The 12736-nt window shown below is 34.3% G+C and overlaps 1 protein-coding gene across 1 annotated transcript in view; it reads right to left on the reverse strand.

Annotated features, from left to right (window-relative positions):
• Nucleotides 1-742: 742 nt before the first annotated feature.
• LOC130441471 (uncharacterized) overlaps nucleotides 743-12736 on the reverse strand; it is a 66507-nt gene continuing 54513 nt past the window's right edge. The window contains exons 10-11 of the mRNA XM_056775172.1: nucleotides 10658-10812; nucleotides 743-1209 (exon numbers count right to left, since the gene is read on the reverse strand). Coding sequence (XP_056631150.1) covers nucleotides 832-1209; nucleotides 10658-10812 — 533 coding nt within the window. The 3' untranslated portion in view covers nucleotides 743-831. The remainder of the gene's footprint in view (nucleotides 1210-10657; nucleotides 10813-12736) is intronic.

Below are 12736 nucleotides of genomic sequence, written 5' to 3' on the forward strand. Positions count from 1 at the left end.
CACTTTGTGTCTGAGATCAAGGAATCCTTCAAAAGCCTTGGTTTACCAGAAGATACTAAAGCCATCCTTCTTTTGGACAATTGCAAAGCCCACCCGCCAATAGATAAGTTAGTTTCTGGAAATATTGTTGCTACTCTGCTCCTACCTAACGTAACATCTTCGATTCAAACCATGGACCAAGGAGCTCAAAATTTTATATGCTTTCATAGAAGATCTTTTATTCAGGTCCTGTTAAATGCCGACTGTGACGTGACTGATTTTCAAAAAAAGTTTACAGATGCCGTCTATGCAATTGCACTGTCTTGATGGAAAAAATTTGGCCAGTTGCAAACCTGCATCTGAGCTAACTCTACAGACTGATAAGGAAGAAAACCATCAAGACGCTCTGACCAAAGTTTTGGATGTCGTTAGAAGTGCTGAAAATCCATTGAAAAACATGCCTGAATATGAGGTAGAGGAGTGGCTTCTAATGGACGAGAATGAGCCTGTTGAACAAGAACTAACCGATGAGGACATTATCAACATTGTACTCCCTATCACCCTACTCAAAATCTTGAAGAAAGTGACTCAGATGCCGAAACGGAAAAAAAGGAAAAAATCAGCTGGACAGAAGCTGCAGAATCACTAAATAAGTTATCTCTTTTACTGAGTATGGTACTAGCTACAGTGCTTATCGCCGGATAGACCGGAATTATCGGACTTCTACTGTAGCTATAAAATAGGGATATGAAAAAAAAACGCATTTTTACATCAAAACTCAATTTGTTAAAAAATATTAATATAAATGTTAAATTCCTAATTATCAAAATGTATCATACTTTTAAGTAACATCTAATATTTAAAAGAGTCACTCTTATTTAATAAAGATTTTATTTTAAAACTATCATTTAAATAAAAAACGCCGCTGTCTTCGCGTATTCTTGCCGCTCTACAACTTGCCAGCAAATCACTTGTCTTTTTAACAGATTCTACATTCTTCTTAGAATGTTCTTCGTCCTTCACTCTTATTCCAGCACTTTCTTCTTTTTGCGTATATTTTTGAAATGACTCCTTTGATATTGTTTTTGATTTTTGATGAACTTGTGGCAACGTTCCAGACCATCTCTTACCAACAGATCGTCTAGCTTTAGACGTTTGTATACTTTGAATCAATTCTAGAAGTTCTAGTCTCTCTTCATTTGGTAAATTCGATGCCACTTCTTGGAATAACTACAAATAACAATACATTCATATTTAACAAAAATTCCAGATATTCATTGCAATACATGAAAATTAATTATATGTTTTAGTTTATCTTCAGTCTCTGAAGACGATATCATGGTTATAAAATCGCGCGTCAGTTACATACTTTTAAAGAAGTGGATAAATCAAGAGGAAGGATTAAATTGCGAAAAGGGCTACGGATACCACAGATCGAGGAGGTTCTTTTCGACATTTGAAATGAAATGTTTCTGATATATCAGGCGGAACAGCAATGCCTGAAGATGCAAGGAAATATTATTACCAGTTTGATAAGAGATTTCTATTGATAGTATCAGTTCTCTCCTTAGATTTAAGAGGGAGGAGATTCATAAAGTCGCATTAGTAGTAACCAATTCTCCTGAGTATTACAACCAAAGTAATATTGTATTGTTGAAAGCTATTTCAAATAACTCTAAATAGCTAAATAAAATGTCATCAATCGTTATATCGAAAGTGAAAATGTGAAGCTGAGCATAAATTGAAGTTGGACATTAACGATAATGGAAGAAAATATATGCAGCTAGATAGAAAAACGACAATTATACCATTATATGACATTACAGCCATGAAAACACTTATGGTAAAGAAAGAGACATAGTTAACTTCAACAGAGAAGAGAATACTGATAACGAAATCAATATAGGTGCAACATAAAAGGGTAAGACATAATAAAAATCAACAAAGATGATATATTATATACAGACTCGTTGGAAAATTTTAAGGATATAAGTAATTTGTTATAGGGTGAAGGTTTGCTGTAATTGGCACAGATATGGGAGTTGGTCCTCTGCCTGGCTGAGGTTGTGGAAGTTGCGTGAGGTTATGCTGGCTGTCGTAGCTGGAAAGAAGGAAAAGCGAATGACATTTGCCAGAAAAGAACGGAAAGAAAACTCTAGTAAGCAAAAACGGTTCTTCTCGGTTTGGATATTTTTTTGTAAGTTTTTTTGTGAGTTTTTTCTCATTTTTTTTGTTGTTTTAAATTTACGTTTGTTTACGTTTTAAATGAGGGTAGATGGACGGGTACAGCTGCGACTGCATAACTCTTTATCGTCGAACATTTGGATGGTGAACCGGTTTATTAGGTTACAGAGAAGTCGCAGAAATCCTGCAACACCGACGATCGATGAAATGATGATATAGGGGCCTTATCTTATGAATATGGGAGAGTTATCAAGGAAATACTTTATAGTAGAAAAATTATAGAAGTGCGAAAATTGAAACAGATAAACCACTAATGATAATACTTTTAGAAAGATAACAAATAAAAAAATGGTAGTTTACGTAACAAGTCCCGAAAATGGTCTTTACTGGACGAGCGGGCAAATTGCCAGCCTGCGAGTCCAGTAAAAGAGCACTTTCGGGACGTATTAGGTACAATATTTTTTTAAAAAGGGGATTGTGCCATAAACTTCATATTATACAGTTCACATTTTTATAACAAAAACTCTTTATTAACTAATTTCAACAATTTTTTTAACAATCGTTAATTTTTGGTTTATTTTTGAATAGTTATATTAAACGTACAATTATTAGCATTACTTATCTGTAAGCACGGTATTTCAAAATTATTCTTTGACGTGAGATTTATTTTTTGAATTGCTTACATTATAATGAGTTTCTGAGACAATTTCTGTGTTTGAGTTACCTGCTTTTTGAATTTTGATAGCTATATCAATCTTATTCTGAACTGAATATTCAATGTAGCTTTCGGCAACTTAAGATGAACTCCAACCACCATGTCGTTTTAAGTTTATGATGTCAGCACCTTCGTTAGCTAGCAAAGTCACCGAACTACGTCTAAAGCAATGCCCTGTGTATTCCTTTGGGTTTGGCAATCTCAAAAATGTAGCTGTTTCATATATTATTATATATTTTATTATATATATAATATATTATATATAATAAAGAGACGTCGATGAGGAACGTTGGTTGGGCGTAGCGCTATATACTTCCTATGCAAATTTAGCTCTTTTTTTACCATTAATAATAAGTGATTTTGATTTGTTTTGGTGTCTGAAATTTTAACCAAAAGCATAGTTTGTTTGTCTTCTATGTCGTCAATTAATATATTAGTGATTTTTTCTCGTCGACATGCACCAGTATAACCCATAATTAACAACACTATGGTCATTAGATATTGTTTGCCTGAAGCTTCTACTTCCTCTTTATTGAGTACTCTAAACTACTCTGCTTTATACCCTACGGATTTTTTCCTCAGAAACTCCACATCGAAGAAGATTTCAGCGTTTCTGATTTTTCTGACAAATACGCCAATAACACATCCTCACAAATGCTTATTACCTTTTCCAGGCACAACTTTTCAAAAGTTTGTATGTTTGTTCATATTGTGCCCAGGACTTCGACGGTAATAAATCAAACGTTGCTTGGGTGGCCACCTTAACAATTTCATCTGGTATAATTTCATCTTTCATCAATTCACAATCAAATGCATCATTTTTAATATCCATTTTATAATAAATCACGTTTTCAACTAAACATCAAAATATGTCAAGTTATTTTATAGTTTTAAATAATACAAAGCTCGGTTACTATAGAAACCAATTGACCACTATCTTAGACTAACTATTTTATTATTTTTTTCATTAAAGATAGAACGAAAAGTAAATGAAAATGAGTCCGGTAAAAGCTTTTACCGGACTATCACAATAATTTTTTGGTTCGGTCCGACAAAATGAGATTTTCTGATCTAAAAATAAACCGGAAAGTACTAATTTCTAGCCCGTTTAAAAAAAATAATTTATAACCTAAAAAGTCAGCGAAAGAATTTGTTTGGTAAAGAAATAGATGGATAAATAATTGGAAATAATGTTAAGATGAGGACTTTCAATCGTCGAAAACTCCACAAATCATGGCAGAAACTCGAAAAAATGCTTACAATCACTTAAAATACTGAATGAATAACGGAATAATGATTTTCACGGAATGGAGCATTCAACTGTTACGACCGTGAAAAATAAAATTAGAAAATATATGAATATTTTTTAAATATCGGAAAAACTTAATCACCGTATCAAAATATTGATTTTGTTAGAACAACTGGAACTTCTCGAGGAATCCGAAAGTTACCACTTAAGTTTTGAGATAGACAAATAAAATATAAATATAATTGGGGTACCTACAAACCATGTGATTTCCCGCATTAACCGCTTCTTCAGGTGTACAAAAATGTTGTCCTCGCAATTTATTTATATGTGAGAGCTCGCATTATCATGGTGAGTTTTGATTCGTCTTCTGCGCTTGGTTTCCCTGATTTTGTTGAATACTAATAGCAAACAAATGATGGTGTGAAATTCCAAATTGAATGTTCTACGTTGCTCTAACAGGACGGTGGCGACATGTCCAGTTATTTCAGAAAAACAGGCGACTATTCGTTTCGAAGTGCTTTCGAAACACCTTTTGCTGGACTTGGGTCGTTTTGAAAGACCCTTACTGTCGATTGTTGTTTAGTTTCGGGTTCATTTGCATAGATCTATGATTCATCACCTCATTGACACCTTTTGAAGCACCGTGATTACATTTTTTCTGAATTCTTCGCACAAATCGACACGAGCTGTATTTTGGGCGATTGTCAAATTATGCGAAAAAATCTTTTTGATAATATTCATGCAATGTGCGAGTTGAACTGATGGCCAAGTACGCCTCAATCCCATGGTATATCACAAAATGATCTTGCAATATCAATTTACTCACAACATTGATGTTTTCTGGCCCACAGCCGATTTTGGACGTTGACTTGAGATGGTGCTTCATCACCAAAAGTCGAAGCGAGTTGATTGGCAAACTGCTGTTGATTTAATCCACGTCGAAAGTCATATAAAATCGTCGCACCGGAATTTCTCATCATTTAAACTTTAAGATGGCAATGATTTCCATCTCAAAACTTAAGTAGCAACCCTCGTATAATAGACAAAAAACAGCAGCCGGTAGGATTAAGTTCCACTCTACGCATTGATATTCAATAATGTTGGCCTCACTTTTTGTAAAATTGTAATGAAAAATCAATCCGATATCACAGTATTGTGTCTGAGAAAAAAAATTACGGGAAGAAGTTTCCGTATTTCCGAAGAGAATTTGAATTGATTTCATTAGTTACATTACATACACGCGCCATAAACTGCATCGTAAATCGTGAAGAAATATCTATATTTCAATCTCTAAATTCAAACCAGGCTCTGCGAATTTATGGGCGAATATTTTTCCCCAAACCAGATGTATTGCTAGCAGAAGTAACATTGTGCACAAGTTATGAACGTATATCCCATATTTATTCATAATAACCTTAATGACTGAGGCACGCTGTTGCCGTACCGATTGATAAAAACACTATAAGGTATCTTAAGAAATAAGATGAACGATTTGATTAATAATAGTCTCTTGAAAATTACTACTCTTATCTAGGAAATGACTAATCTTAACATTGATGCACGATTGAAAGCATTTCTGGAAGGCTTCTTGCGGAATATCTTTCATGTTCTCTGTCGCTGTCTTCTCTTTTTTAGTTTCAAAAAGAGCCATGAATTGTATAGTCCTAAATCAAACGACCAAAAACTTCAGATTCAAAAGCGACTTGTCGCACTGTGTGTGATAATGATAAACATGAATCTGTTGACACTTTCTCAGGTCTATTTATGCGCATATTGTTACCCTTTTCCATTGTAGAATTCAGAGTTTGTTGTTGTGCCTCCAATCGCACTATACTTTCATAATCGTAAGAAACCAATACCAATGGCCTAGGGCGTAGTGAATCACTGGTTCTTCATCAAGAGCTCTCAATTATTGTCTCATGTTTATAATTTATGACAATGATATCCGCATCAGCAAGCTCAAGATCTTTCAATCCTATGCACATTCAAGAACGATCTACTCCACTAGGTCTTTAGTGAGTCAATGGCCTGTTAGGACAAAGAAGTTTGTCAACTATTGTATATTTTCATTTGTTTTGGATATCGAAGAACGTCCCGACCATCCCTCGTAATTAACTTACTTAATTTAACGTTTAAATAACTCACACACTTGTATAATATCTTCAAATTTATTATATCATTACCATGGATAGCTTTTGACATTTTATGAGCTCCTTTAGCACTTTTTTCAACTTTAAACGAAACTTGATATCAATACGTTGTTCAATATCCATGTTTACTGAAACGTAACGGATTCAAACTTGGCACTGCTTATCTTATGACATTAGGGTATGAGAATACTGGTCGAAATAGGCGCATCGTTAGGAATTGCTTTTCATTATACCTTGTGGTATATCTAGACAGCAAGAAACTTTAGTACCTGATGAAAATATAACTAAGAAACTTCCAGCAACGCAGCGGCGTCGCAAATGAGGCAGATCAAGTAGTTCATGATAAAACCATTGCCAAAATTGGTGAAGTATTAACTGAATGAAAATATAATATAATGAGAGACCGGAAAGTGGTTTCTCTATCAAATAAAGTTCAAATGAATTAATTTCTAATTAGTTTCATATTTGTAATCAATATTGTAATCCTCAATACCAACCATCTGGTGTATAAATTTTCAATGCTATACCGATAAATCATCAATTGAAATGTGACTAAAATAAGTCGAGAAAGTTGTTTGGACATCATACAAATTTTCAGATTTTTGGCCATTTAAGAAAATGTTGTAGAGATCGATATAAATGGAAATACAAAGATACGTTATCGGGTGAGTATGGTATGTGAGTCACTATCCCCCAACACGAATTATTATTTCCAAGATTCATTTTGCACAATGTGTACTTGCATTATCGTGCTGCAGACTAACGCCTATTCTATTGACTATTGTCGTGTATTTTTCTATTAAAGATTGATTCATGCAAACCCAGTTTAGCATAACTTCGAGGTGATTCATTTGAACAGAGCCTTTTTTGTTTTATATTATAATAAAGGACACATTTTTTCGTCTTAAGTGATCAAGTTATCAAAAAATGACTTATTATAGTGTCGTTGAATCAATACGTTGCATATGTGAATAATCGCTTTGTACTCTTCGGACAGATTATCAGACACCCAAGCACTTGCTCTGCTTATTTTTCAAATCTGCTACAAAATATCCTGTATGGCTAAGGTTGGATAAGAAAGGTAAGAAATCTTCAAGTGATATGAATTTGTTTCCATTTCTGCCCTCAATATATTGTTATCTATTAATTTTCCTAATCGATAGGGATCAGCGAGATGAAAATTACTTCTTCTTCTTCAACATATTGTAGGTCTTAGAACTGTAGAATCCAACTTGTCATCCTTGAAATATTAATTTCCATGAATCCATCCATATTTTTGGAGGTTTTCCTAAAGGTCGTCGTGTCCGTGGTTTACTGTCTCGTGCGATCTTGCTAATCTCTCCTGGTCATCCTGTGACTATGACTTCCACCTCACATTCGTGTCTCCTGTCTGTGTTTCTCTTTCTGTGTCTTAGTGTGTATCCGCATATGTGTCTGAGTATTTTCATTTCTGTTGTTCGAATGATGCTTTAGTTCTTTTGTTGTCCGCTCTGTTTCTATAGAATATGCCAATATGGGTCTAACGCAGGTTTTGTATATTTTAACTTTTGCCCTTTTGTTCATAGCATTATTCCAGATGATGTCCCGGAGTGCGCTTGACATTCGGTTGGCTTAATTTGCTTATCCTTTCACTACATTTATTCTGTTCTGGTCTGCGCTGTGATTGGTTACTGGGTGGATAGAGTAGCCTGGAGACTGCCACTGCCTGTCCCAAGCCCGGGTAAAGGAGGAGGGTTGTTAGGTGAGGCTAGCAACCTGCGGGATTTGAAAAGAATTTATCTGCTCACAGATCCAGCGATCAGCTTCGGAATAGGACGGTCCAAGTATTGACGAACTCGGCTAGAAATTGGATCAAAATTACCGGATCTGAAATTGAAGAGCCATCTTTGGCATTCAGGAACGTCTAACGGATAAGCAACGCAATTTGTGTTGATCGCAACTATTGCGTTGAAACATCTACGAAACATGAACAGCATACAATGCTTGATTTGCTCTCCTGGTTTTTGGATGGCCAAATTTCAAAAAATAGCCTTAATTTTAATTTTTTAAAAATGAACGAGTCACAATAATCTTAAAATGTCTTTGACACAACTTTGATAATAAGTGAGGTTTGGTCGGTGATCTTCTCTATACAGGGTGTCCCACGACGAGTTAAAACTATATGTATATGGCAAAATACTTATGGTAAAATCATGAGAATCTCTACGTTTGGGTTTTCAGATACGATCTTTTCAACTAAAATATTTTCAACTTCCGATTCTACCAGAAGTCGACTGTAACTTTGTTATTTTAAATGGAACACCCTATATATTATTACATTTTTGAAATGTACGTGAAATTTTAGTATATTTTTGTCTTAAAACTTTTTTCAAAAAATGCTTTTTGAGTTATTAATTTGTTTATAAAAAATTTAACCTTTGCAGACCCTTATAAATTATTTTTTTACAAGGATAATCTTAAAGATATGAAAATGGTTTCTCTTCGGTTGCTTTAAGCAAGGTCAGGCGTATTTGAATATATATTGAAAAATTTTTCATTTTATACAGGGTGTATATGAAAAGTTTAATTTCATAAATATCAAAAAATAAGGCAAATATATACTTTCTTATGGCTCGTTCTCATTTTAATAAACAAGATATGTAAATAGTAGCAAAAAAGAACATGTTCTTGTTACAATTTAGTCACATTCACCATATATTAAAAGCAAATTTACATACATTGACAAATGACAGTGCCATTTATTACAAAGCCTACTAAAAGTATACATAAAAAACCACAAATTTCTCGGAAACGACTGAAAGTTGGAATAGGATTAGTAAATACAATTTGATTTGTTTTTATTTACAAACCTTGACAAGATAAAGAAAAATTCTTTTTTATTTCTTAGTGCTTGTATCAACGGGTCAAAATAAAATTTAGACCACACCTGCATCTCTAAAAATTTACAGAAATCATTTAATATCTAGATAACGGTAAGTTTTAGATATAAGAAAGTATACATGAATTTGCCTTATTTTTCACCCCTAAATGTATTAAAACAGAAAAAACGAGGTTGTTCTATTTGAAAAAATAAAGAAATTTGATATTTATAAAGTTAAACTTTGAACACTTTTTATATACATCCTGTATAAAATTTTTCAACATAGATTCAAATACGCCTGACCTTGCTAAAAGCAACCGAATAGAAACCATTTCCATATCTTAAAGGGTAACCTCGCAAAAAAATTATTTATAAGGGTCTGCAACGGTCAAATTTTTTACAAAAAAATTAGTAACTCAAAAAGTATTTTGCGATATACAGATAGTTTTAATTCGTTGTGGGACACCCTGTATATAACGGACTTGGGAATCTTGTTTGCAGGTTATATTTAAATAAGAACTCTGAGACTTGATGATGGTATATACGAAGTATACGATGTGGAACAACCAAACGAGATAAATTTATCAATGAATACATTTACAGATATATAGAGGCGTATACAAGGTGTCTCATGTGACAGTAGTGGACTTTTGGATTTTCTAGAAAGGCATAATTCATTTACAATGTTCTATAGTTAACTTCACCTTTTTAGGAAATATTGATTATTTCCAGATTGATTACTACAATTAACATTAAAAAAAATATTTATAATAAAATAATAAAACCTAATAATATGAGAAAAAACAAACAAAACATCAACGTTGAAGTAGCAGATGTTCAAAATTCTCCCAGTGAACGTTATTGACATATCCCAACAAAAAAAGTCCAATGGCGTCAGATCAGGATATCCTATTGACCATTCTATCGATCCTTTTGGTTCAGGTACTACCTAACATAGATTTGGTAATGGAAAGGTGCTACATCTTGCGGAAACCGTATTATATTCGCAGGAACTTATGGGTTTATTGAAATATAAGTTTGTCCAAGTTCGCACGATATTATTTTGGAGCAATTCCAAATATTTATTTCCATTCAAATTGCTAGGGACCTACGATACAATTTCCGACAATTCCTTCCCAAACATTAACTGTCTCAGGAAATTGCGTATGTTTTATTTCCATCATTTCTTCACAAAAATACGTTCTCCTATCGAAATCGTCTTCCATGAGATATCATTTCATAGAGAGGCATTTAATTTTCCTCAAATATGTGTGACTAACGTTAAATATTGCATTTCGACCAAGATTATGTAATTGCATTCATTCATACAAATTTAATTCCATTCGAAAATACTCCAGGTATAACTTGGAAGAATATTGTGACTGTTTACTAAAAGAAGTGATACGATGAGAATTCTTCATCATTTTATTACTCTCTCATACATAAATATGGACTATAATGAAACAATCTGTACCTAATTATCATGTTTCCAAATAATTTTGAATTCATAAAATACATACGCTCAATTTTTGCATTGAAGTTAAGGCTTTGAATATATCTCCACTGCCTCTATGCTCTCCTCTTCTGTGCTTTTTATTTAAAATTAAACTATATGAACTTGTGGTTTTCAAATTTTCGTGTTGTGGTAATGCATCTTCCTCTTCCGGTCTAGATTCTACAATTAATAAAAATATTGTCAGTTAATTGAACTAAATCTAAAATAAAAATATCAATCTGACTGCTGATCCACAAGTAGGATCAATAGATTGAGTGAAAATTCAAAATCTCTGTCGTTTGATGCTTAAACATCTGCGCGTTCTATTTTCCCGTTATGCAAACTACATCTATAAATCAGTATTATTAGATTATTCATTAGGTGAATTGCAGTCAGAGTACAAAGTCGATCTTCCGATGTTAATTAATTTTTAAACGAATTATTCATTCATGTACTAGATAGTAATCTACATGAATGAGTTGATGTTACGAGGGTGGTTCAACTATAGACCAGAATTTTACTATAAAAAATTTTAGTTTAAGTTAGAGATGAAATTTTTCACAGTTTTTCTAGATAGTCTCCATCACACTACATACTTTTGCCACCTGTCCGGAAGCTATCGGCTTGCGACTGGCACGTCTTCGTCTTTCTTCTTCCACTCCATAGACGCGCGTTTACTCTCCGGAATTTGGTGGTCTACCCAAGTCTCGTCTGTGATGATTATTCGGTTTTCTCCTTTCTCTTCACACTACTGAAGGAGACGCTTGCAGTATGTTAATTGTTGAATAAAATTCAGAAGTCTTAGCAACTATTTGCGCTAACCGAACAGTTCATGAATTATTGGCTACTAAAGAGTGTACTAAAGAGATTACGCGGTCACGACTGTTCTCTACATAGGGTTTTCCAATAAGTACTTTTTTTCAAAATAAAATGAAAACCATTTGAAATAGTTCAAAAAGTTTATTATCGGGATGAAGTACACTCAAAACATTTATGAATGGAGCTTGACTTCGCTTATATGGCCACCACGGGCACGTTTGCAGCGGTTGATTCGTTGGTCCCAATTTTCCATGATTCGGCCACACATTTCGGCCGAAACAACTGCTAATTCGCGTTCAATGTTGGCTTTGAGCTCTTCCAACGGCATAGACCAATGACTTGACGTAGACCCAAAGAAAAAATCTAGAGGCGTTGAATCGCACGAACGAGGCGGCCACTCTACTGGTCCATTCCTTGAGATAACACGATCATCAAACTTGTTCTTCCATAAATCGATTGTAACGTGTGCTGTGTGGATTGTAGAGCCGTCCTATTAAAACCACATGCTTTCCAAGTCCATATATACCAATTTGGGCCAAAAATAATTGACAATCATGGGGCGATCCATCACCATTTACAGTAACGTGGCAACCATTGTCATCGACGAAAAAATATGGCCCTATGACGCCGCCGGCATGCGAACCGCACCAAACAGTTATCTTTTGTGGATGAAGTGGTTTTTCATTGAGTACATGTGGATTTTCATCAGCCCAATACCGCATATTTTGTTTATTGACAAACCCTAGGGGCGAGAATTGAGCTTCGTTACTGAAGATGATTTTGCGATGAAATTGATCATCTTGACGCATTTTTCCAGAGCCCAATCGGAGAACGTAGGTCGCTTCGAATGGTCCATCGGCTTCAATTCTTGAATGAGCCTGAGCTTGCATGGGTGTAAAGTATGATCCTTACGCAAAATTCGCCATAAAGTGGTCTTGGCGATACCTAACTCTTGAGAACGCCATTGAATTGACTGATTTGGATCATTTACTACGGACATTTCAACGGCAGCAGTATTTTCGACATTTCGACAAACCCGTAGTCTCACTGGCACTGCAACATCACACAACAAATATGTAGACTCAAACTTTTGCACTTAACTTATTACTGCCTGTCTACTAGGCCGAGAATTATTATCGAAAATCGGAGTTAACGCTCTTAAAGTAGCGGCCACCGACTCCGAATTTCTATAGTAAATTTCTAAGATTTGCAGTCGTTGTTTCTGGTCGTTGGTAATAGTATTTTGCGGGGTAATTGGAGCACCCAATATTTAATTATTGTAAAA

The sequence above is a fragment of the Diorhabda sublineata genome, chromosome 3 (genome assembly GCF_026230105.1).
Source record: "Diorhabda sublineata isolate icDioSubl1.1 chromosome 3, icDioSubl1.1, whole genome shotgun sequence".
Lineage (NCBI taxonomy): Eukaryota > Metazoa > Arthropoda > Insecta > Coleoptera > Chrysomelidae > Diorhabda > Diorhabda sublineata.